This window comes from Canis lupus, chromosome 18 (assembly GCF_003254725.2).
Source record: "Canis lupus dingo isolate Sandy chromosome 18, ASM325472v2, whole genome shotgun sequence".
Taxonomy (NCBI): domain Eukaryota; kingdom Metazoa; phylum Chordata; class Mammalia; order Carnivora; family Canidae; genus Canis; species Canis lupus.
Window position 1 is genome coordinate 50586435 of NC_064260.1, and position 23120 is coordinate 50609554.

Consider the following 23120-nt stretch of genomic DNA (forward strand, 5'->3'; position numbering starts at 1 on the left):
AAAAGCAGAGACAGGGTAGAGCTGTAGGGTGGGCCAGGGACCCCATGGCAGGACCCCCTTGTTTCTGTCTTGCAGGTGCTGGACCATGCCATGGAGGCAGAGCGCCTAGTGGAAAAGTATGAGTCCCTGGCCTCAGAGCTGTTGCAGTGGATTGAGCAAACAATTGTGACCCTCAATGACCGGCAGCTGGCCAACTCTCTGAGCGGGGTCCAGAACCAGCTGCAGTCCTTCAATTCCTATCGCACGGTAGAGAAGCCACCCAAGTAGGTGCCCTTGGACCACTTCCTGCTGCGGCATGCCTGCCCTGAGCCATGCTCGTGGGAGAAGCAGCCCAAATTAGGGTGGCCTTTGGAGAGGGAAATTTGGCAGTATGTAAATGCAGTGAACGCTCATTTCCCCCAGCTCAAAGTGCCAGAAGCAATCCCAAGATAAACTTTTTAAATGATGATCCATTAAAAAAAAAAAAATTCATGGGGATCCCTGGGTGGCGCAGCGGTTTAGCGCCTGCCTTTGGCCCAGGGCGCGATCCTAGAGACCCGGGATCGAATCCCACGTCAGGCTCCCGGTGCATGGAGCCTGCTTCTCCCTCTGCCTATGTCTCTGCCTCTCTCTCTCTCTGTGTGTGTGACTATCATAAAAAAAAAAAAAAAATTAATCGTGTGGAAATGCTTACTATGGTATGTAGAGTCAGTGCAATTCACTCAGACAAGATTACTGGCCGGGCGTCCCAGAACCCAATCCCAGCTTAAGGACAGGGGGATTGGATCTGACAGGCAGGTCACAGTCAGTGACTCGGGAGCATGGCTGGTGATGTGCACACTGCCAAGGTTCTCACTGTTCACCTGTTTTAGAAGTGGACTTTTTTCAAGTCTGGAATTGCCAGTAGGCAGTTCTATATAGTACATGCTAAAACTTCTGTTTGCTTATTATTGAGCTCTTTTGGAGTTAATATGTTTCAGCTCCAAAACTAATACTAATCCAGAAAACATCTGTTCCTACATATTCCAAGAATGATTTGAGGTGTGCCCTTTGATCCAGAAAGCCCTCTTTTGGGCAGTGAACAAAAACATAGCTTCCAGGATGTTCACTAACCTGACCTTGGTAAAAGAAAAATAAGTCACAGGAGAGCCGCTGAAAATAATGTTGAAGAAATATACTTATTGACATAAAAAATATGTTCATGAAACAGAAATGAAAAAGCAGTCTTAAAAATTGCTTATTTGTAGACAGCAGGGAACAAATGACTAAATGTTCAGATTCAGAGTACCTGAGTTCAAATCCTGGCTCTGCCATCAAGCAGTTGTAAGCATTGGGCATCTTATTTAGCCTCTCCAAGCCTCCGTTTTCTTATCTGGAAAATGAGGTAATAAGAGAATGCAGATAACAGAGAACCAAATGAGAGCAGGGCCTGGCTCGTGGTGGGTGAGTCCTTGGCAAATGTCAGCTGTGGTTCTGAAATAATCCCATCTGTGTAAAAATTTAAAAAAAATTTAAAAGGAAGAAGAAGGAGAAGAACAACAACAACAACATGCATGCCAAAGTCTAACTGGTTGTTTCTGTCTGGTTTTCATTTGTTTTAAAAGTATATTCTTCACGCCTGCCAGTATTTTCTGGCTTTTGCACTGAGACCATGTATATTGCTTTGATGAGAAGAAAAGCAACACAGGAAGCTTTGTTTTGAAACGTAGAGCCCCTGTGCCTCTATGACCTCTATGACCTTTGACTCTGACCCAAACCCGACCTCCTGACTCAGGTTCACTGAGAAGGGGAACTTGGAAGTTCTGCTCTTCACCATCCAGAGCAAACTGCGAGCCAACAATCAGAAGGTCTACACACCTCGCGAGGGCCGGCTCATCTCTGACATCAACAAGGTGCACAGCCTCCCTTCCCGCCCTACCAATGTCCTGTCCTCGGCCCCAGCCCCTGCCACCCCACCTGGAGCACTTGTCCTGGCTGCCCGCTGCCCTCCCCCTTCCTCCTCCTTCTGTCTCCCCATGCAAGTGCACATGATAAAGTTATAGCCCAGTTCTTTATCTTGTACAACACGCCCCCAATTCACTCTCTGCTTATATTTTATATTTTTCCACAGACAATGTTTGAAGATTAATATAAGTAATAGGGTTCACCCCCCCCAACAAACAAATCCAGTGGTTTCCATCATTCCCTATCCCCCTCCAGTCCTCACCTAGAAGCAGGTGTGCTTTCACATGGCTCCGTGGCCCTCATGCTGTCCATGTCTCATACTTCCATGCACTAGCGTCTTAACTGACCACATTCCACAGATCCACTAGACTTCCCTGGGACTAATCGCATGCCCCAGTCCCCGTGACCCCTCCCCACCCTCACTTCCTGAGCCCAATTCTTTAGTACCAATCCTGTCCTCACCTCATAGGCTTGGGAGCGGCTGGAGAAAGCTGAGCATGAGCGCGAGCTGGCCCTGCGCACCGAGCTGATCCGCCAGGAGAAGCTGGAGCAGCTGGCCGCCCGCTTCGACCGCAAAGCCGCCATGCGGGAGACCTGGCTGAGCGAGAACCAGCGCCTTGTGTCCCAGGTAGAACATGGGGGGCTCTTGGCCTGTGCAGGACAGGCAGGAGAAATAGGAGAGAGCGGTAGATTAGGTGCCTGGCAAGACAGAAAGCTAATGAGATGAGAATTCCATCATACAGATCAGAAGACCAAGAGTCCCTGGAACCAGGGGCCAGAGGCTTGAACAGGAGAAAGGGTTAGTGAGACAGGATGGGACAGGGTAGGGAGGAAACAGAGCCACCTTGTGGAGTTGGCATCATGCAGCGGAAGCTCTCTGGAGAGAAGGGGCAAATGGGCAGAGAAGGTGCCTGGGCTCCTCCACTTCCCTGGCCGGCTCTCTGCTCCAGGACAACTTTGGGCTGGAACTGGCAGCCGTCGAGGCAGCAGTGCGGAAGCACGAGGCCATCGAGACGGACATCGTGGCCTACAGCGGCCGGGTGCAAGCCGTGGATGCGGTGGCCGCAGAGCTGGCCGCCGAGCGCTACCATGACATCAAGCGCATTGCGGCACGCCAGCACAACGTGGCGCGGCTCTGGGACTTCCTGCGGCAGATGGTGGCAGCCCGGCGGGAGCGGCTCCTCCTCAACCTGGAGCTGCAGAAGGTGTTTCAGGACCTGCTCTACCTCATGGACTGGATGGAAGAGATGAAGGTAACGCGGGATGAGGGGGTGAAGACGAACAGGACTGTGGGAGTGCAACTGGGGGGATTTTCATTCCCTTGGCGCATCTTGGTGGCAGTAGTCTCAGTGCAGGGCCCTGATCCCAGTTCAGATACACAGAGCAAACAGGGCCCTGTGCTTGCAGGGCTCAAATTCTAGCAGGAGGGGGCTGATGAGGAAACCCATGGGCTTATCAAAAAAACAAAATAGTACTGAAAAAAAAAAAAAAAAAATAGCAGGTAGACTTAAAGCCTACAAGAAACTGAACAGGGCCCCATGGTGAAGTGATCCAGGAAGGCCTCTGAGAAAATGCAGACTAACACAGGGAGCCAGCACGGGGAGATTTGAGCAGGGAATGTCTCGGGAAGAAGGAACAGCTCTGGGCCTGCATAGGCATGCTGTGTTCAGCATAGGCAGGAGGGCCAGTAGTACTGCACAAACAGGAAAGGCAGTGGATGAGGTAAAGGTGGGAGCAGCCAGCTCACCCAGGGCCTTCTGGGCCTGCTCAGGGGTTTGGGTCCTTGTTCAGAGTCACATGGAGCACTGAGAGTGATCAGAAGGTTTGGAAAGGAGAGACATGTGACCACGATGTGAAGGAGAATCATGGAGAGCCAGAGTAGAGGTTGAGGGGCCAGTTAGAGTCTGTGCAGTGATCTCGGCCCGGAATGGGTGTAGGGGTGGGTCAGGAGAGACACTGGATGTGCTGGAGACTGAACCGTGGTAATTCTGAGGCCGAGAAGATAAGTCAGAATGGAGATTTCAGGAGCAAGATTTAGTAAGAGAATCGGTGGTTCCACAGGAGGGGAGAGGCTAAGTACAAAGTGGCCGGGGTGCCAGGACAGAACTGGGGTGTCACTGCACGTGTGAGTTCAGGCTGCCAGACAGGAGCAGGTGTGCTCATCTGGAGGTTGGGAGGTGCAGCACCTGGAGATTGGAAGGTGCAGCAGATCCAGGGAAAGGGAGCCAAGTTAGCCCAGGTGTGTGATGGGGCTGAAAGAAACTCGGTGAGGAGGGAACCTGGGGGGCCTCCAAGGGACACAGGCATGTCGGCTGTCTTGGCAGGGCCGGCTGCAGTCTCAGGACCTGGGCAAGCATCTGGCTGGAGTGGAGGACCTGCTTCAGCTGCACGAGCTGGTAGAAGCAGACATCGCTGTGCAGGCTGAGAGGGTGCGGGCTGTCAGTGCCTCTGCGCTGCGCTTCTGTGACCCAGGGAAAGGTGAACACTGGGGGAAGGAGCTGGGGAGCGGGGCAGGGTGGGTGGGTGGTGGTGCTAGGAAGGAGAACATTGAGAACTGAAGCAGCCAGACTGGGCAAACTGAGGACAGGAAGGATGATGGGTGGATGGTAGGTGACAGCATTAGGGAGGGAGGCCTAAGGAGCCGGTGGAGATTCATTGCCAGGAGTAGGTAAGGGGCGGCAGGATGGCTGGGTTACAGTGCTTCAACCCTCCACCCTGAACTTTTCAGAGTACAAACCATGTGACCCGCAGCTGGTGACAGAGCGGGTGGCTTCCCTGGAGCAGAGCTATGAGGCACTGTGTGAGTTAGCAGCAGCCCGACGGGCCCGTTTGGAGGAGTCCCGGCGCCTCTGGCGGTTCCTCTGGGAGGTGGGTGAGGCCGAGGCCTGGGTTCGGGAGCAGCAGCATCTGCTGGCTTCAGCAGAAACTGGCCGGGACCTGACTGGCGTCCTCCGCCTGCTCAACAAACACACAGCCCTGCGGGGTGAGATGAGCGGCCGCCAGGGGCCCTTGAAGCTTACGCTGGAACAGGGCCAGCAGTTAGTCGCAGAGGGCCATCCGGGAGCCCGCCAGGCTGCCACCCGCATGGCTGAGCTGCAGGCCCAGTGGGAGCGGCTGGAGGCTCTGGCAGAGGAGCGCGCCCAGCGGCTTGCCCAGGCCGCCAGTCTCTACCAGTTCCAGGCAGATGCCAACGACATGGAGGCCTGGCTGGTGGACGCACTGCGCCTCGTGTCCAGCCCCGAGCTGGGGCATGATGAGTTCTCCACACAGGCCCTGGCCCGACAGCATCGGGCCCTGGAGGAGGAGATCCGAAGCCACCGGCCAGCCCTGGATGCCCTGCGGGATCAGGCTGTGGCCCTGCCTGCTGCACTGAGCCGCACACCAGAGGTGCAGGGCCGGGTGCCTAGCCTGGAGCGGCACTATAAGGAGCTGCAGGCCCGGGCAGGCGAACGAGCACGGGCCCTGGAAGCAGCCCTGGCCCTCTACACCATGCTCAGCGAGGCAGGGGCCTGTGGGCTGTGGGTGGAGGAGAAGGAGCAGTGGCTTAATGGGCTGGCCCTGCCTGAGCGCCTGGAAGACCTGGAGGTGGTGCAGCAAAGGTAGGCGCCCTGCAGACTCCCTGGGGGTGGGGAGGAATGGGGGAGTTTCGTATGCGTGGTGGGCCCTGCCAACAACTGCCTGCTCTTGCTACAACCCTTTGAGTCTTAACAGTTGACTGTTGTTTTTTTTTTTTTTGCTTTAATGAAAAATGTTAAGCATACTCAAAAGGAGAAAAGATAAAACAAATTCCTATATACTCAGCATCCGGATTCAGTAATTGTCAGTATTTTGCTATAATTTGATCATTTTTCATTTTAAAAATTAGCAAATCCGGCGTATTACCATCTAACTTCTATATTCTCTAGGATGCATCCTCTAAGAAATATGAAGTATTCTCAAATATAGTAAATCATTTTTTAATTGCGTGTGTGGACTTAAAATAGCTGAGGCTTTGATGTTATAAACCTTTAGACAGATACGCTGATTAACCTCATAAAGTGGCTTTATTTACAGAATGAAGCATATTAAAATCACTTAGAAAGGACATTTTTCTTATAGAACCACAATACCATTAATTATCGCATAGAACAAAATTAGTGATTCCTTGATATCATCTATTACTTGTTCTACAGTCAAATTTCCTGGTGGTTTTAAAAATATAAAGTTTTTTTTTTTTTTTTTTTTAAGTTTTCAAGATATCCTGTGACAGGCATCAACAAACTATAGTTCTGGGGCCAAATCCAGTCTGCTGCCTTTTTTTTTTTTTTTTTTTTTTTAATCCTTATTGGGACAGAGCCAGGCTCATTCATTTACATATCATCCCTGGCTGCTTCTGCACCACAACAGCAGAGCTAAATACTCATGACAGGGACCTTATGGCCCACACAGCCTAAAATATTTGCTATCTGGCCCTTACAGAAAGCATATGCCAACTGTGAGAATATCACAGAAGTTATACTTCACATGCTCATTGCTCAAATATTTTTGGTCACCAGTTCATTTTTAGCACATGGTAGTAGGATGGGTCCCAGGTAGGCAGCTAAGAGGTCAATCCCAGGAGGAATAGGGAGGTTCTGATAAAGAATAGGGCGCTGGGCCAGGAATGAGTCTGGCTTGTGGAACTGTTCCTAATATTAAACTTCCACCATCTTCTTGAGTTAACTCAAGAGATGGTTGTTTTTCTACTTGTCTGGGGGGAGTTGGGGCTCCCCACTTGACCCATAGATCCCATAGACCTTGTAGTTTAAGATGTGCAGAGGCTCCTACCAATCAGCCTCACGTTGACAGAGAGGTTTCCCTAGGCCTCTAGGGGAGGAGGGCTGGTGCATCACGGCTCCTGTGATTCATGGCTGCCTCTTCTACCTGCTCAGGTTCGAGACCCTGGAGCCTGAGATGAACGCCCTCGCAGCACGGATTACTGCTGTAAATGACATTGCAGAGCAGTTGCTGAAAGCCAGCCCCCCGGGCAAGGACAGCATTGTCAATACCCAGAAGCAGCTCAACCACAGGTGGGGCTGGGGAGGGTAACCTAGAAAGGATGCAGGGATGGCAGCCAGAAGGAAGTTCTCCAGGGCATGGTATGGAGACTAAAAACAGGGAAAGCAGGCTGTCTGGAATACGTTGTGGGGGCAAAGGTGGGAAATGAGGAAAGAAACAAAAGGGGGTAGTCCAAAAAGGCTTGTACCTAGACAGGGAGTAATCAAGGAGTCAAGGGAGAATGAGCAGGGAGCAGCCTCTTTAACAGCAGAAGCAGGTGTTCTTCTCTGGTATACCAGAGAAGGGGGAGGCAGGGAAGAAGCCTCCATACATACCTGGACAGCGCAGGGAAACTGAGCAGCTCCGGACACCAGACCCTCCCTCCACTCTCAGGTGGCAGCAGTTTCGGACCCTGGCAGACGGCAAGAAGGCAGCCCTGATGTCAGCCCTGAGCATCCAGAACTACCACTTAGAGTGCACAGAGACCCAGGCCTGGATGAGAGAGAAGACCAAGGTCATCGAGTCCACCCAGGGCCTGGGCAACGACCTAGCTGGGGTGCTGGCACTGCAGCGGAAGCTGGCCGGCACCGAGAGGGACCTGGAGGCCATCGCCGCCCGGGTGGGCGAGCTGACTCGAGAGGCAAATGCCCTGGCCACTGGCCACCCTGCCCAAGCCTCTGCCATCAATGCCCGGCTTGGAGAGGTACAAGCTGGCTGGGAAGACCTACGGGCCACCATGCGACGCCGAGAAGAGTCACTGGGTGAGGCGCGGCGGCTGCAGGACTTCCTGCGCAGCTTAGATGACTTCCAGGCATGGCTCGGTCGCACGCAGACCTCTGTGGCCTCTGAAGAAGGGCCAGCCACCCTGCCTGAGGCAGAGGCCCTCCTGGCCCAACATGCAGCCCTGCGGGGAGAGGTGGAGCGGGCCCGGGGCGAGTACAGCCGGCTGCGGGCCCTGGGTGAGGAGGTGACCCGGGACCAGGCTGATCCGCAGTGCCTCTTCCTAAGGCAGCGACTCGAAGCCCTGGGAACCGGCTGGGAGGAGCTGGGCCGCATGTGGGAGAGCCGGCAAGGCCGGCTGGCCCAGGCCCACGGCTTCCAAGGCTTCCTGCGGGATGCTCGCCAGGCCGAGGGCGTGCTCAGCAGCCAGGTGAGAGCCCAGGGACACGCAGTCCCACCCAGGAAGAAGAGGGAACCAGGGACAGGGAAGTGTGGAGGACAGAAGTGGATGGGGAGGAAATGGCAGCGGGCAATTGAGGAACCAAGATGGACTGGTGGACTGGGAGAACATATTAGAAAAATAAGGGAGTAAAAAAAAAAAAAAGATAAAGGTGCCTGGCTCAGTCAGTAGAACATGTGACTCTTGATCTCAGGGTCATGAATTTAAGGTCCATGTTGAGTGTAGAGCTTACTTAAAAAAAGAAATGGATTTAACAGAATGTTTTTTTATTTTTATTTTTTAAAGATTTTATTTATTCACAAGAGACAGAGAGAGAGAGAGAGAGAGAGGCAGAGACACAGGCAGAGGGAGAAGCAGGCTCCATGCAGGGAGCCCGATGTAGGACTCAATCCCAGGACTCTGGGACTCCGGGATCACGCCCTGGGCTGAAGGCAGGCACTAAACCACTGAGCCACCCAGGGATCCCCCTCGCCCTTTTTTTTTTTAACAGAATGTTTTTTAAAGAGGTGTAAATATAACTGACTTGAGAAGAAATAGAAAACCTGACCTGTCATATAACTGTTAAATCAAATCAGTGGCCAGGAAGAAGAGGGAACAGGGTTTGGGCTGTTAAGGTCCTCTTGCCCAGCTCTCTTGTTACTTCGTGAGCCTATAGATAATCAAGCACCCCCCCCACCCTATTCCCACCCCCCACATGTTGTCTTCAGAGCCAGACCGTCCACTCTCCCATCCTCAGCTGGCCTTCATGTCCAATATGGTAGATCCCTTCTGAAAGGTAGACAAGTGCTCTCCTCCCACACAGGAATATGTTTTGTCCCACACGGAGATGCCGGGGACACTCCAAGCTGCTGATGCCGCCATAAAAAAACTGGAAGATTTCATGAGCACCATGGATGCCAATGGAGAGCGGATCCGCGGCCTGCTGGAGGCTGGACGCCAGCTGGTGTCTGAGGGCAACATCCATGCCGAGAAGATCCAGGAGAAGGCCGACTCCATTGAGAGGAGGTATGATAAACACAGCGGGTAGAGGAGAGCTCCGACAGGGAAGTGAATGAGAACAGTGTGGCCTGTTTTACTGATGAAGCAGCTGGATAGTGCAGCATGGGCAGATGGATGGCGATGGGGACTGACAAAAAGTAGAGGTGGAAAAACTTAGTGGTCAGAATGGGACTAAGCCATGAGCTGGGGAGCTGAGCCTCCCCACGCCAGGGGAGATGAAGTCCACTGGCATAGTTGATTGCTGGATACCAGAATTCCTGTGTGGCTTTCTCGATTAGTTAGAGGGTAATAACCCTTTGACAGCAGGTTCGCGGGTCTCACAAGGGACTGTCATTACAGACACAAGAAGAATCAAGAAGCAGTGCAGCAGCTTTTGGGCCGTCTTCGGGACAACCGCGAGCAGCAACATTTCCTACAAGACTGTCACGAGGTGAGGCTCTTGGTTCCTCCATGTCCCCTCCGACATTCCCTAGCCATCCCCTTACTAACATGCCCCAGCTTTCTGAGCATAGAATAAGTCTGTTGTAGTATTACTTAAGTGGACCCTTGCATGGCTTCTCCCCACATCCACCATTCCCCTCGCTCCCTTCACCCCCTTATGCTTCACTGCATATGCAGTGCTCTCTGCCCTTCTCATCCTTGCTCTATGCTTGACTCAGCTGAAGCTCTGGATTGATGAGAAGATGCTGACAGCCCAGGATGTGTCCTACGATGAAGCCCGCAACCTGCACACGAAGTGGCAGAAGCACCAGGCGTTCATGGCTGAGCTGGCCGCCAACAAAGACTGGTTGGATAAGGTAGATAAGGTGAGTGATGTGAAATTAGCAGCAAGAGAGCCCTAGGGGCTCCCCTGGACAGGATCCTGGCCACAGTGCAGGGGAGGACCCTGGCTTCAGGCTCTGGTTCTTTTGGGGCTAGAGGTCATGGGGTCTTTAGTGCCAAACCTCCAAGATGGAAACTTATGGTCTGGGAACAAAAGTCTTAGGACTATGAGACAGTAACTACAGAACCTTGAGCAAGTACAAATTAATAGGGTGCCAGACTGCTGCTTTGGGCCAACACCATCATTATCCCTGTGTCCAGAGCAGAAGGACACTTTTCAGCAGGCATCAGCAAACTTCTGCAAAGGGCCAGATGGTAAATATTTTCAGCTTTACGGGCCATACAGTTTCTGCTATGACTGTTCAATTCTGCCATTGTAGTGCAAAAGCAGCCATAGAGAATACATAATGATTGAGTGTAGCTGCATTCCAATAAAACTTTATTTATAAAAACAAGTGGGGGCTGTATTTGCCCCGCAGAGCACAGTTTGCCAACCCTTGCTCTTGAGTCTTATTGTTCCTGGTCCTTGGTCACCAAACCCACCACTTCCTCTGGAGCTGAGCATAGGTGAAACTTTATTTCAACTCAGTAAGTATTCCCCGGGTGACAATCTGTGTGCTCAGCACTCTGGTAGGTACTGCGAGGCACATAAAAAGACACTTTCCTTCCCTCAAGGGCATGACGGTTGAGGAGAGGAGGAGACCAGGGTATATCCAGTGTTTCCATTTGTTCAGCAAATACTTACTTGGTGCTACTATATGCAAAGCATTGGATGAGTCACTGAGAGGGGAAATGAAGGCAATTCCATTGTGAGCTCCACCCTTGAGGAATGACAGACACGACAGCCAGGGAATGAGACATCTGCAAATACCTAAATTATATCCAAAGCAGAATCTGACAAATGCAGCAAGAGAGGGCTTGATAAAGCCTGGGCCCTCCTCTGTATGTGCCAGTAAAGCTATGTGCCAACAAAACTTTTTTGCAATGAGAGAGGAGGAGGTACAGGAATCCTAGAGGTAGGAGCCTCCAGAGCAGTCCATGGAGGATGAGTAGGATTTGACAAGCAGAGATAGTAGAGGAAAGATGTTTCTGGGTAGGGCAAACAGAGCAAACAGGAAACCCAAGGTGCCTATATGGGAACAAGGGGGTAAGTCAGTCTGGCAGGAACACAGAATGTGGAAAGGAAGGAATGGTGGGAAAAGCCTGATCGGGCAGGTCAGGACAAGCCTTGATCACATGTAAGGACTGTACATTGACACATGGATTGTGCTAAAGGTTCCTGAAGTTACCCAAGCAGTGTTAGACTCTGACCCTCTTCATCCTGGCAGCCATACCCAAAATGGCCTCAAGGCAGCGCCTTGGTTTGTGTTCTCCTAGAAGCAGACCCTGAAGCAAGGTTTTCAGTGCAGGTCACCTACCTATGAGCGATGGCCATAGAAAACACCAGTATGGGGCAGCCCGGGTGGCTCAGCGGTTTAGCGCCACCTTGGGTCCAGGGCCTGATCCTGGAGACCCGGGATTGAGTCCCACGTCGGGCTCCCTGCATGGGGCCTGCTTCTCCCTCTGCCTGTGTCTGTGCCTTCTCTCTCTCTCTCTCTCTCTCATGAATAAATAAATAAAATCTTAAAAAAAAAAAAAAAAGAAAGAAAACACCAGTACGGAAGTGGGAAGCTGGGATGGAAAGGCAAGGCATTCAATAATGGTTACACTGCCATGCCAGGCACCCCAGTGAGCAACTGGCACTCAGTCCTAATGAGGCACCATGGGAGACTGTGTAGAACATGCATCAGTGACATCTCAACCAAGGCATGAGGATGCAGAGCATTTGTCCTCCAGCTCCCAGCCTGTCACTGGTTGAGGGCTGCTTCCTGGGGCAGTAAGTATCAGGCACTCCCAGTCTGCCTGGCATACAGGTCAAGAGACCATGCTTCCCTCATCTCCCTGGCAACAAAAGTCCTCAAACAAAAGGCCAGGAGTGAGGAGAACGTGTGGGACTTGCGTATGTACATAACTCAGGTGAGGGGTGACTTGCTGACAAACAAGAGAGGATGGATACACAAGACCATGTGTGGCATCACCCCAGAAGCCATAGGTGTGAGGGAGCCCCAAATAGGAAAGGTCTCTGTGGCTTCTTTGTGGTTGAAATGAGATTTGAGCTGGGGCTTGAACAAGTAGGGTGGACTCTGCATTGGAGGGATGGGGGAGTCAGTTTAGAGTAGGGGGGAACCTTTGAGAAAAGTGTGCTGTGGAGAGTACACAAGAACTTGGAATTAATGCCTACACCTCAGGTTCCTTTTAGCCCCTGGTCTGCCACTGACCCGTAAAATTCAGTGGTACCTAATTCTGACACTGCCACCTTCTTCATCCCACCTCCCAGGAGGGGCGGGAACTGACCCTTGAGAAGCCTGAGCTGAAAGCCCTGGTGTCCGAGAAGCTAGAGGACCTCCACAAGCGCTGGGACAGGCTGGAGAGCACCACTCAAGCCAAGGCCCGCAGCCTCTTCGATGCCAACCGAGCCGAGCTGTTTGCCCAGAGCTGCTCAGCCCTGGAGAGCTGGCTGGAGAGCCTGCAGGCCCAGCTACACTCTGACGACTATGGCAAGGACCTCACCAGTGTCAACATCCTGCTCAAGAAGCAACAGGTGCCCGGTGGGCCTGGGATGGGGCTGCTGAACTGCAGCAGAAAGGAGTAGGGGGTCTGTAGCTCTTGGGGTTGGGGAGGTCATTCTAAGGTCTCCCAGACAACATCTTTACCGGTATTTCTCAAGGCCACGTCCATGGGCCACCGTAGCAGCACCCCTAGGAGTGTGTATCAGTCAAAGTAGTCAGGAGACAGAACCCATACTTTAACTTGAACAAGGAAAATTTAATAAAAAGTATCAATCAGTAAAAGGTGTTTAACTACCAAAAGGCTAAAGAGAAATTGAAAGCAGAGACCAGAAAACATTTTTCTACAAAGGGCCAGACAGTAGCATTTCAGCCTTTGTAGGCCATACGATCTCTGTTACAACTATTCAACTCTGTTCTTGTAGGGTAAAAGCAGCCATAGGCGATGTGTAAAATTATGTGTAATAGGTGTGGCTATTGCTAATAAAACTATATTTACAAAAACAAGCAGGCTTTGCTGATCCCTGCTGTAAAGAGCACAGAAATAGCAAATGTAGGGATCAGCTACTACCTCTAGGGCTGAGGAGGGGTACCCCAGGAGGAACAAGATACCCTCCCCCCACCCAACCCCAAGGTTGAGTTTCAGGACCTCATTGAAGAGGGCCGAGGCCTGCTGGATGCTATAGAACTTTGCTGGGGTATCATGGGACCAAGCAGGTCTAAAGCTGGCAGGCCAAAACTGACCTGTAGGAAGTTGCCACTGGGATGTCAGCAAAACTTGCCAGAGGGTGAGAGCCACTGGATTTCCTACACACCATAGGCAGTTTTACCTCAGGAGCAGGAAGAAAGGCACACTGGAACCATAAATAGCACCTTCCACTCTCCTGGATTGTGGTGTCCTTCTAGTGTCCTCTACTCACAAGGCCTGGCATTGCACCAGCTGGCAATGAACCCTTGACAGTGTTCAGTTGCAATGTCTCAAACAGGCTAAGATGTACCTGAACCCAGGTACATCTGAATTTGGGACCGAGAGACAGTAAACTGATAACTGGCCTGGTTATCACACCCCCCTGGACTCTTACATATATTAAAGTTTGAGATCCACTGAGGTAGGCCATGAGGATATGCTCTCTCTAAGGCAAACCCCAGGGATAAGAAATCTTGATTGGCTCATAAAGACTGGAGTCTCCTCTGAGTTCAAAGGCAGCTGCGCGCTGATGACATCTCCTTCCTCCTGGGTCACAGATGCTGGAACGGGAAATGGCTGTGCGAGAGAAGGAGGTGGAGGCTATCCAGGCCCAGGCGACAGCACTGGCCCAGGAGGACCAGGGTGCAGGGGAGGTGGAGAGGACCTCCAGGGCTGTGGAGGAGAAGTTCCGAGCCCTGTGCCAGCCCATGAAGGAGCGCTGTCAGCGCCTACAAGCCTCTCGCGAGCAGCACCAGTTCCACCGGGATGTGGAGGATGAGATTGTGAGTCACCAGTCTGGATGGGGTAGAGTTGTGATCATGGCAAATTACTCCCTGACATTTGCTTTCCAGTCTCCCTCCTGGAGGCTGGGGAGATGCCAGCAGTGGTCTGTTTTCTCTTCCCTTTGGCACTGAAAGTAGACCCTCAAGGGATTCTTGGGGATGCCCCCTAGGTCCCTTCACCCTATCAATAGAGATGACTATTCCCAGCACACATGTTCCAGGAGCCCTAGAAAACCTCTCCCCCCAGGCCTCCCCATTGTCTATTCCTACTCTTGCTTTGCCCTCTGGATCTCCACTGACCGCCCCCTCTCTCATCCAGTTGTGGGTGACAGAGCGGCTACCCATGGCTAGCTCCATGGAACATGGCAAGGACCTGCCCAGTGTCCAGCTTCTCATGAAGAAAAACCAGGTGAGGCTGAAGCTAAAGGCAAAAGAAAAGATCTCAAGAGCCTCCCAGACTCAGAAGTTTGTTTTTTCTTTTAAAACCTGGGGTTTCTCTGGCTTCCCTTGAGGCTATGTGTGATCCTACCCATCAGTGGTTGGCCTACCCTCACTGCTGGAGGGTGGGTTTCCATTGTAGCAGATCAGGTGGATCGAAGGCCTAACAACCTTAGGCCACGGAAAGACATGGGAGGAGGAATAGGGAAGAAAGAGAAGTGCGAACTGAGGGGCCGGATGTTGAGTGGGTGTAAGGGGGGAGGGTAGGATGAAGGGTCCCCTGTCAGACTGTCCTCGTCTGCTGTTGGGGACAGACCCTGCAGAAGGAGATACAGGGCCATGAGCCTCGGATCGCAGACCTAACAGAGCGGCAGCGTGCTGTGGGCGCGGCAGCGGCAGGCCCGGAGCTGGCTGAGCTCCAAGAGATGTGGAAACACCTGAGCCGTGAGCTGGAGCTTCGAGGCAAGCGGCTGGAGGAGGCCCTGCGGGCCCAGCAGTTCTACCGCGATGCCGCCGAGGCGGAGGCCTGGATGGGCGAGCAGGAGTTACACATGATGGGCCAGGAGAAAGCCAAGGTGAGCGGCAGGGCAGAGCTCAGGCTGTGTGGCTGCTGCTCCCCCACCCCACCCCTGCCCTACTGCCCAATGCCCACTGTCATCCCCAGGATGAGCTCAGCGCCCAAGCAGAGGTAAAGAAGCATCAGGTGCTGGAGCAAGCCCTGGCTGACTATGCTCAGACCATCCACCAGCTGGCAGTCAGCAGCCAAGACATGATTGACCACAACCACCCAGAGAGGTGAATATAGTAGGCAACAGAGAGTGGAACAGCCCCTGGGGGAGATGGGAGCCGGTTCTGGGGTGGTGCAGGGACTGTGGAGCCTTTGGTACAACACGTGTACACAGATGTCTAGAGAGCTGGAGAGGCAGAGACCTGGCAAGTAGTTGGGGGGCCCGAGGGGCAGGACTCTATGGAATAGGCTAGGGATCCCAGCACGGCATCCTAAGTCCTGTGGTACCTCCCCTGCTCCTGCAGCACACGGATTTCGATCCGCCAAGCCCAAGTGGACAAGCTATATGCCAGCCTCAAAGAGCTGGCTGGAGAGCGGCGGGAGCGCCTGCAGGAGCACCTGCGGCTGTGCCAGCTCCGACGCGAGCTAGACGACCTGGAGCAGTGGATCCAGGAGCGTGAGGTGGTGGCAGCATCCCATGAGCTGGGCCAGGACTACGAGCACGTGACCGTGAGTGTGGGGTGGACGCCAGGGGCAGAGCAGCTCTGGGAGGAGTAGGGGACCTAGTGGGAGGCCAGGGCCCCAGCAAGGGGGGGCACAAAAGCAGGCTGAGCAGGAGCTGTCCTTGGGTATTTGAACAACTGTGCAGAAAGGAGGTCATGGGGCTGCTCGGAGACGTGGGCAAAAAGAAAATTTCCAATCATTCTTTTCCAACACAGGGAACTTAAGGTTTCCTTGCACAGTTTGGGGGCTTGGACTGTCATTATTCGTGTAGATATATGAACCACAGTTAGGGTATCCTTGTCTGAAGACCAGTGTTTTGGCCAGGGGCCGGGGGCATCAGTCACATCTGGGGTAAATGGAAGCCAGTTGCTCTGCAGAAGAAACCTGTTTTGGCCCACATGGCCCAGGGAGAGAAGTGGCTTCTCGGTCTGGGGCAAGAAGACTCCCCCATCAGGCAGGGACCACATCCATCGGCATCACAGCACCATCCAGTCCATGTGACTGTTTCCTCCTCCAGATGCTCCGGGACAAATTCCGAGAGTTTTCCCGGGACACGAGTACCATCGGTCAGGAGCGCGTGGATGGTGCCAACGCCCTGGCCAACGGTCTCATTGCTGGGGGCCATGCCGCCCGGGCCACTGTGGCTGAATGGAAGGACAGTCTCAATGAGGCCTGGGCAGATCTGCTTGAGCTGCTAGACACTCGGGGTCAGGTGCTGGCAGCAGCACATGAGCTGCAGCGCTTCCTGCACGGGGCCCGCCAAGCCCTGGCACGGGTGCAGCACAAACAGCAGCAACTTCCAGACGGGACCGGCAGGGACCTCAACGCGGCCGAAGCCCTGCAGCGCCGACACTGCGCCTTCGAGCACGACATCCAGGCCCTCAGTGCCCAGGTCTGACCCACAGACGGTGGTATGGGGGCTGGCTAGGGGGAGACTTTGCGGAAAACAGTTTGGGGGAGCACTCAGAAATGCTAGGAGGATGCCATCCTGGAGGGACACTCAGGAATGAGGTTAGAATGGTTCCAGGGTGACATCTCTGGCCAAGGAATATCCAGCCACAGCATCCACACCTTTAGTGACCAGACTTCTCGAGGGCCCCCTACATTTCCAGATGGTCCCAATGACTAGAGTCTTCATATTGTACTAAAATCTGCCTGCGGTCCCACCCAGCTTAGCTCTAGACCTACACTGAGCAGTTGTAGATTCTTCCTCCAATCATTTAAACCCAATCAGCCACTACCCCTTCTTGGCTGAAAATCTCATTCCAGCAGTCTTTGAGGTCTTGTGTATCCTGGACAGTCCTCTGAAAGCTCAACTGGCCAGTAGTCCCTTTAAAGGCTTGCTCCCCTAGACTCTGCAGGCCCCGTGTTGAGACCTAGCTGGGAAGGGTATGACAAGGCTTAGGCTAGCCACCAGCCTTCATTTTTCCCAGCACCCCACCCTCTGCTCTGCCTCCTGCTTCTCTGATGGATGAAACCGACAGGAGGTAGAGAACAGAGACCAGGACTGGGGAGACTCCAGCTCCTCGGAGTCCCCCCAGCTGTACCTCACTCTGAGCTGGGGCCCCGCAGGTCCAGCAGGTACAGGATGATGGCCACCGACTCCAGAAGGCCTATGCTGGAGACAAGGCTGAGGAGATCGGCCGCCACATGCAGGCTGTGGCCGAGGCCTGGACCCAGCTTCAAGGAAGCTCTGCTGCCCGCCGCCAGCTGCTACTGGACACCACGGACAAGTTCCGCTTCTTCAAGGCTGTTCGGGAGCTGATGCTGTGGATGGATGGGGTGAACCTGCAGATGGATGCTCAGGAGCGGCCCCGGTGAGGCCTATGGTGCTCAGCAGCCTCCAAGGGTTGTGGACTGGTGGCTGGTGGCTGGGGCAGGGTTGTGAGCAGCAGTAATATGGTCTCTGTCCCCCCAGGGATGTGTCCTCCGCAGACCTGGTCATCAAGAATCATCAAGGCATCAAGGCAGAGATAGAGGCCAGGGCCGACCGCTTCTCCTCATGCATCGACATGGGGCAGGGGCTGCTTGCCAGGAGCCACTATGCAGCTGAGGAGGTGGGTGAGGTGTGGGTACAGCCAGGCCATCCTCACAGGGGAGGATGAGTCTCCCTCCTTCCTTTCTTTCTTCCTTTGTAGAAACCTCTTCCCCCTCAGTGCTGTTCAGGGATTTCCCCATTCCAACTCTTCTCCAGAACCATCTGCCTCCTGAAATCAGAAGTCACCAGTTCCTTGTGTGAGTCCTCCAGGGACCCTGGAAAGGTCCCACTGGGTGCTAACTCACGTCTCTGCCCCCCAGATCTCAGAGAAGCTGTCTCAGCTGCAGGCCCGGCGCCAGGAGACAGCAGACAAGTGGCAGGAAAAGATGGACTGGCTCCAGCTTGGTGAGCTGCCCTGGGGGCCAGGGAGCTGGCTGTGGGCACCAGGCCTCGGGAGAAGGGGCTGGGGGTCTCATACACTGGAGTTTCCAGAGTACATAAGACCAAGAAGCCTGGGCATGGAACTCAAGGTTGCCCACCCTTGGCACTGCCTGGCTCTGCCCTGTGCTCCTGCTCTGGGGCAGTAGCTTCCTCCATGTCTCTGTTCTTGAAGGACTGTGGCTACAGTGCCCTGCTGATGCTCTGACCTGCCATTTCTCTGTGACCCCTCCCGAACCCCTGCAGTTTTGGAAGTGCTTGTATTTGGGAGAGACGCAGGTATGGCAGAGGCCTGGCTGTGCAGCCAAGAGCCACTGGTGCGAAGTGCTGAGCTGGGTTGCACAGTCGATGAAGTTGAGAGCCTCATCAAGCGGCATGAGGCCTTCCAGAAGTCAGCAGTGGCCTGGGAGGAGCGTTTCAGCGCACTGGAGAAGCTCACAGCGGTGAGGGCTACAGGACCGCAGGACTGCCTGCTCCCTCCCACTGCCCAGGCCGGTACTCCTGCTTGAAGAAGATGTGTCTTCTCTTCCCTCTGCGCCAACATCTCCCAGATGTGGGCCAAGAGTACCCATTGTCACTGCAGCTTCAGGAGCCATCAGTCCCCCCACCCGCCCTGGGTGACACTAAGAGACACTATCTCCTTCATTGCCTCTAAATCCCCACCTTCTTTTGGAATTATATTTTCCATCCTTTGTATTTCATCAGGCTAGAGCTGAGGCATTTCAGCTTTCCCCAGTGCCCTGGTCCTCTTAAATGAGACCTTCTATGCTCTGATCCCAGAATGTTTTGACAGCTGGAGGAGCAGGAGCAAGAACGGAAAAGAAAGAAGGAGGAGGAAGAACGGAGGAAACAGCCCCCTGCTCCAGAGCCCACAGCCCGTCGGCCTGAAGGGGACCTGGTGGACAGCCAGACAGCTCCTGATGCCACCTGGGACAGGTAAGAGCTGGGACGCTCAGGGAAGGAGGAAGAGGCTGAGTCTGAGCAATCCCGGGCCTAACATTCTGTGTCTCTCTCTCTGCTGTTCCAGAACCCACCCCCGGCCACCAGCACCCACGCAGCAGGCCAGTGTTAATGGAGTCTGCACAGATGCCGAGTCCCCACAGGTCGCCCCCTGCTCCCCTGTGCACCCCCATCAGAATCTTAGCTCCCACCTTGCATATCTTCTTACAGCTTCTTATCCTTGTAGCCCCTGCTGGAACAACAGAGACTTGAGCAGAGCAGCTTCCCAGAAGGACCTGTAAGTTTCTCCCAGAGGTGTGGGTGTTAATCACCCAGAGATGAAGGGATGAAGAGGGTGGGAGCCAGGTAGTGGTGATACTAGGCAGAGGAGAGGGCAGGGGCCCAAAGGAAACATGGGGGTGGGAAAACCAGCTTTTAGACTTTTGGCTTTATGACATTCAGGCTAGGGATCTCCCATCTTCTCCTGTGACACTGACACCATTCCTCACTTTCCCCACAGGGGTCTGGCACAGGAGACGAGGCCAATGGGCCACGAGGAGAGAAGCAGACCCGGACGCGGGGCCCAGCCCCTCCTGTGATGCCCCAGAGCAGGTCCTCCGAGTCAGCCCGTGTTGCCACTTTGCCCCCCCGAGGCCCTGAGCTCTCAGCCCAGGAGCAGATGGAGGGGATGCTGTGTCGCAAACAGGAGATGGAGGCCTTTGGCAAGAAAGCTGCCAACAGGTACTGGTCCTGGCCATACAGTACTGGTGGCCTCTCCCATTGCTGCCTTCTGAAGAAGCTTCCCTGGAACCTCAGGGAAGAGGTGCCCTGTAAGGAGGAGGGTCCTCTGGGAAAGGGGGAGGACCCAGGAGAAGAGTAGGCCTCAGGTGAGGGTCAGCAGCGGGTAAAGACGAGCTCAGAAAAAAAAAAAAAAGACGAGCTCAGAAACAGGAACAGCCCTGGAAGGCCTCAGACACCCGAGGTACTCCCAGGGCTCCAGGCACCTCAAATACCAGTCACCCATCTCACCGGCACCATGGGCCCTCCCAGGTCTTGGCAAAATGTGTACTGCGTCCTGCGGCGTGGGAGCCTCGGCTTTTATAAGGACTCAAAGGCAGCCAGCATGGGAGTGCCATACCACGGAGAGGTGCCTGTCAGCCTGGCCAGGGCTCAAGGCAGCGTCGCCTTTGATTATCGAAAGCGCAAACATGTCTTCAAGCTGGGGTAGGAATGGAAGGTGCCCTCGGTATGGGAGGGGAGATGGAGGCGACCCAAAGTAGGGGGAGCCATGAGCTAGGAGCTGAGGGAACAGAGTTAGAGGGCTGGGCATGAGGGGCCAGTGATAGAGATGAAGGAGAGGTATAGGGGTTCTGGTTGGGATCTACAGTAAGGGGAGCTGGGGCTCCCAGATGCAGGCCTGACCACTGACAACATCCAGCAAAAAAATTATCCTGGGTAGGAAACCTGAAGGTGGGGTGCTGGTACCCCCCTGCTGCTGGGGGACCTCCAGGGGCCTGCCCCAGCCTGCTAGTGAGCAGCCAGAGCAGGAGGCGTGGCCTGAGGTGGGGGTGAGCTCGCCATGGTCCTCAGCAGCCAAACAGGAAGGGTTTGGGAATCTGAAGAATGTGCAGGACATGTCTGGTCTGGCACCGAGGGCTGGAGCGGCATGTTCTGCAGCCTGGTCTCAGGGTGATAACTGAGCTCTCAGCTCTGCTATAGCCATTCCAGATTCTCAGCCCTGCCCTGAGGTTTTTCTTTCTCCCAACAGCTTACAGGATGGAAAAGAATATTTATTCCAGGCCAAGGATGAGGTGAGCTGGCCCCTTCTCCTCCTACGCTCCCATTTCTCTGTGCCATTCCCAGAACATTCCAGTCACAGATTCACTTTCTTTCCTCTCCTTTTTCCTTGATGAAGTGTTTCATTCTTCGTGATCAGATAGCTCACGATGTGTCACCTGGATGTTTGTGAAAGCCACATAAAAACCTGTTCCCCATCTTAAAAGGTGTCTTTTTCTCCAGTGAGGTGAAGTAGTCCAGTCACTTGTCTGCCTGTTCTCGTAGGCTTTCCAGCTTCAGTACAGCTTCAGTACAGCTGCCATGAAGCTAACCACTTGTCTCTCTGTGCCCTCTGCAGGCAGAGATGAGCTCATGGCTGCGGGTGGTGAATGCTGCCATTGCCACCGCGTCCTCTGCCTCTGGAGAGCCTGAAGAGCCAGCGGTGCCCAGTGCCACACGGGGCATGACCCGGGCCATGACCATGCCCCCAGTATCACCGGTCGGGGCTGAGGGGCCTGTTGTACTTCGCAGCAAGGATGGCAGAGAACGAGAGAGAGAAAAACGCTTCAGCTTTTTCAAGAAGAGCAAGTAGTTGGGGGCAAGACTCCCAGGCCAGCTTCTTCCCTCTATTCAGGAAACTGCCAGGGACTGTCAACAGGGACCACCCTCTTGGCAGGACAACTGCCTGCTGCTAGGGTCTGTTGCCAAGGTCAGCCCATCACCAGGAACTGTCTCGGGGGATAAGTCAGTGTTCCCAAAGGCAATGCTCCTCTTCTGCTATTTAATTCCAGACTGGTGGTGGGACCCAGGCAACCCCCAATTCCACTCCCATCTCCCAACTTCTTTTGTCTCCCCCCGAGCCCTCCACCCCAACCCTCACCCTGGTGCGGACAGCGCTGCACCTCGACATAGGCCATGTGGGAATGGCTGCCCTGCCTCAGGTCATTCTCTCCCCGCAGCCAGGGCACGCCCTTTGGTTCCTTGCCCCTGGGGACCAGCCAGGAACCTCTCAGAGCTGAAGCAGGACCCGGGGGCAGGACTGCCAGATGACCCAGTCAGAGATGCCCAAGTTTCCCCTTCCCATGCTAACTCATCCTCTGACTCAAGTGGCCACTCCATCTCTAGCGATGCTCAGTGGCTTCCAGGTGTGAGTTGTTCAGGGGCAGCCACAGCCTTGAGTCTGGCCAAGGAGGTGATTAAACAGCTCAGCTTCTCATACTGCTTCTGGGTGTCTTTTGCTTTCCTGACCACAAGCCTCCCTGCCTATCCCCACATTCTTGCCTCTGGCTCTGGCCTCCTGTATGTCAGGTTTCCACTCTGCACCCTCCCTCCCCCTCCAGCCTCTAAGCCCTCAAAGAACCACATTATTTTGAGAGCCTCCCTACCCCTGGTCTCATTTCCCCATGATAATGACCTCCAGTTTGCTGGGCTGACAGAGGACAAGCCTCCTTTTAGACCAAAGAAGTTCACCATGGGTCAGGATGATGTTAAAAAGCACTGTTCATGTTAAAAGGCAGTGAACAACTACTTCCCTGGTACACAACTTTCTTTACTCATGACTCTCTTGACCATTTTCAAAAATGAAAGATAATTCAATAATTCAAGCCACAAGCAAGTCTCAGCCGCTGCTCAGCCCAACAGTGGAGAGGGAGGGAGCGCATGGGGGTGATTACTGACCCCATCTTCTGTCTCCTCCCCAATAGAGAGGATCAGGGGGGTTCAGACAGAGGTCAGTTAAGTTGCAAGGTCTCCGATCCACCGACCAATAGGATGGCATCACCTGGGAAGCCACAAGGTACATCCAAAGTGTATAAACACACACAAACACAACAGAATATATTCTAGATCTGGTGAAGTATAAAAAAGGGGTAGGTAGCTTTCTCCCTTTTCTCTGGCTTGGCAATTGGAAACATCAAGGTATTGCCTTGGTGGTCTCCTACAAGAAAATCTTTGTTCTTTCATTGTTTCCCATAAATACACGACCAACCATTTCAGGGCTCAGAGAAGATCTTTCCAGAGAAACAGCCCTATCTGTAATTTTTTTGCTTTCAATTCCAGTATAGTTAGCACACAGTGTTATATTAGTTTTAGGCATACAATATAGTGATTCAACACTTCCATACATCACCCAGTGCTCCTTAGGAGCACACCTTAATCTGCATCACCTATTTTACCCACCTCCTCAATCCCTCCCTAAGCAGCCCTATCCTTAGTATAATTGGCCAAGAGCCCTGGCTGAGTAGACCCCTGACCATCATCAGCCATGACTAAGACAGGGTCAGGTATGTGCATGCCTGGGAGTAG

The 23120-nt window shown here is 53.6% G+C and overlaps 1 protein-coding gene across 3 annotated transcripts in view; it reads left to right on the top strand.

The window, feature by feature from the left end:
- The window catches only part of SPTBN2 (spectrin beta, non-erythrocytic 2), a 38504-nt gene extending 16470 nt beyond the window's left edge, over positions 1-22034 (top strand). For all 3 annotated transcript variants that reach the window (XM_049096853.1, XM_049096854.1, XM_049096852.1), the window contains 29 exons: positions 76-263; positions 1754-1871; positions 2393-2551; positions 2874-3176; positions 4248-4401; positions 4652-5522; positions 6834-6971; positions 7333-8089; positions 8922-9124; positions 9458-9548; positions 9778-9924; positions 12318-12581; positions 13792-14016; positions 14336-14425; positions 14769-15029; positions 15119-15249; positions 15487-15691; positions 16203-16577; positions 17258-17502; positions 17604-17742; positions 17984-18068; positions 18348-18544; positions 18895-19037; positions 19129-19204; positions 19288-19338; positions 19561-19781; positions 20091-20264; positions 20809-20851; positions 21175-22034. In XM_049096853.1, coding sequence (XP_048952810.1) covers positions 76-263; positions 1754-1871; positions 2393-2551; positions 2874-3176; positions 4248-4401; positions 4652-5522; positions 6834-6971; positions 7333-8089; positions 8922-9124; positions 9458-9548; positions 9778-9924; positions 12318-12581; positions 13792-14016; positions 14336-14425; positions 14769-15029; positions 15119-15249; positions 15487-15691; positions 16203-16577; positions 17258-17502; positions 17604-17742; positions 17984-18068; positions 18348-18544; positions 18895-19037; positions 19129-19204; positions 19288-19338; positions 19561-19781; positions 20091-20264; positions 20809-20851; positions 21175-21408 — 6288 coding nt within the window. In that variant the 3' untranslated portion in view covers positions 21409-22034. The remainder of the gene's footprint in view (positions 1-75; positions 264-1753; positions 1872-2392; positions 2552-2873; positions 3177-4247; positions 4402-4651; positions 5523-6833; positions 6972-7332; positions 8090-8921; positions 9125-9457; positions 9549-9777; positions 9925-12317; positions 12582-13791; positions 14017-14335; positions 14426-14768; positions 15030-15118; positions 15250-15486; positions 15692-16202; positions 16578-17257; positions 17503-17603; positions 17743-17983; positions 18069-18347; positions 18545-18894; positions 19038-19128; positions 19205-19287; positions 19339-19560; positions 19782-20090; positions 20265-20808; positions 20852-21174) is intronic.
- The last annotated feature ends 1086 nt before the right edge of the window (positions 22035-23120 follow it).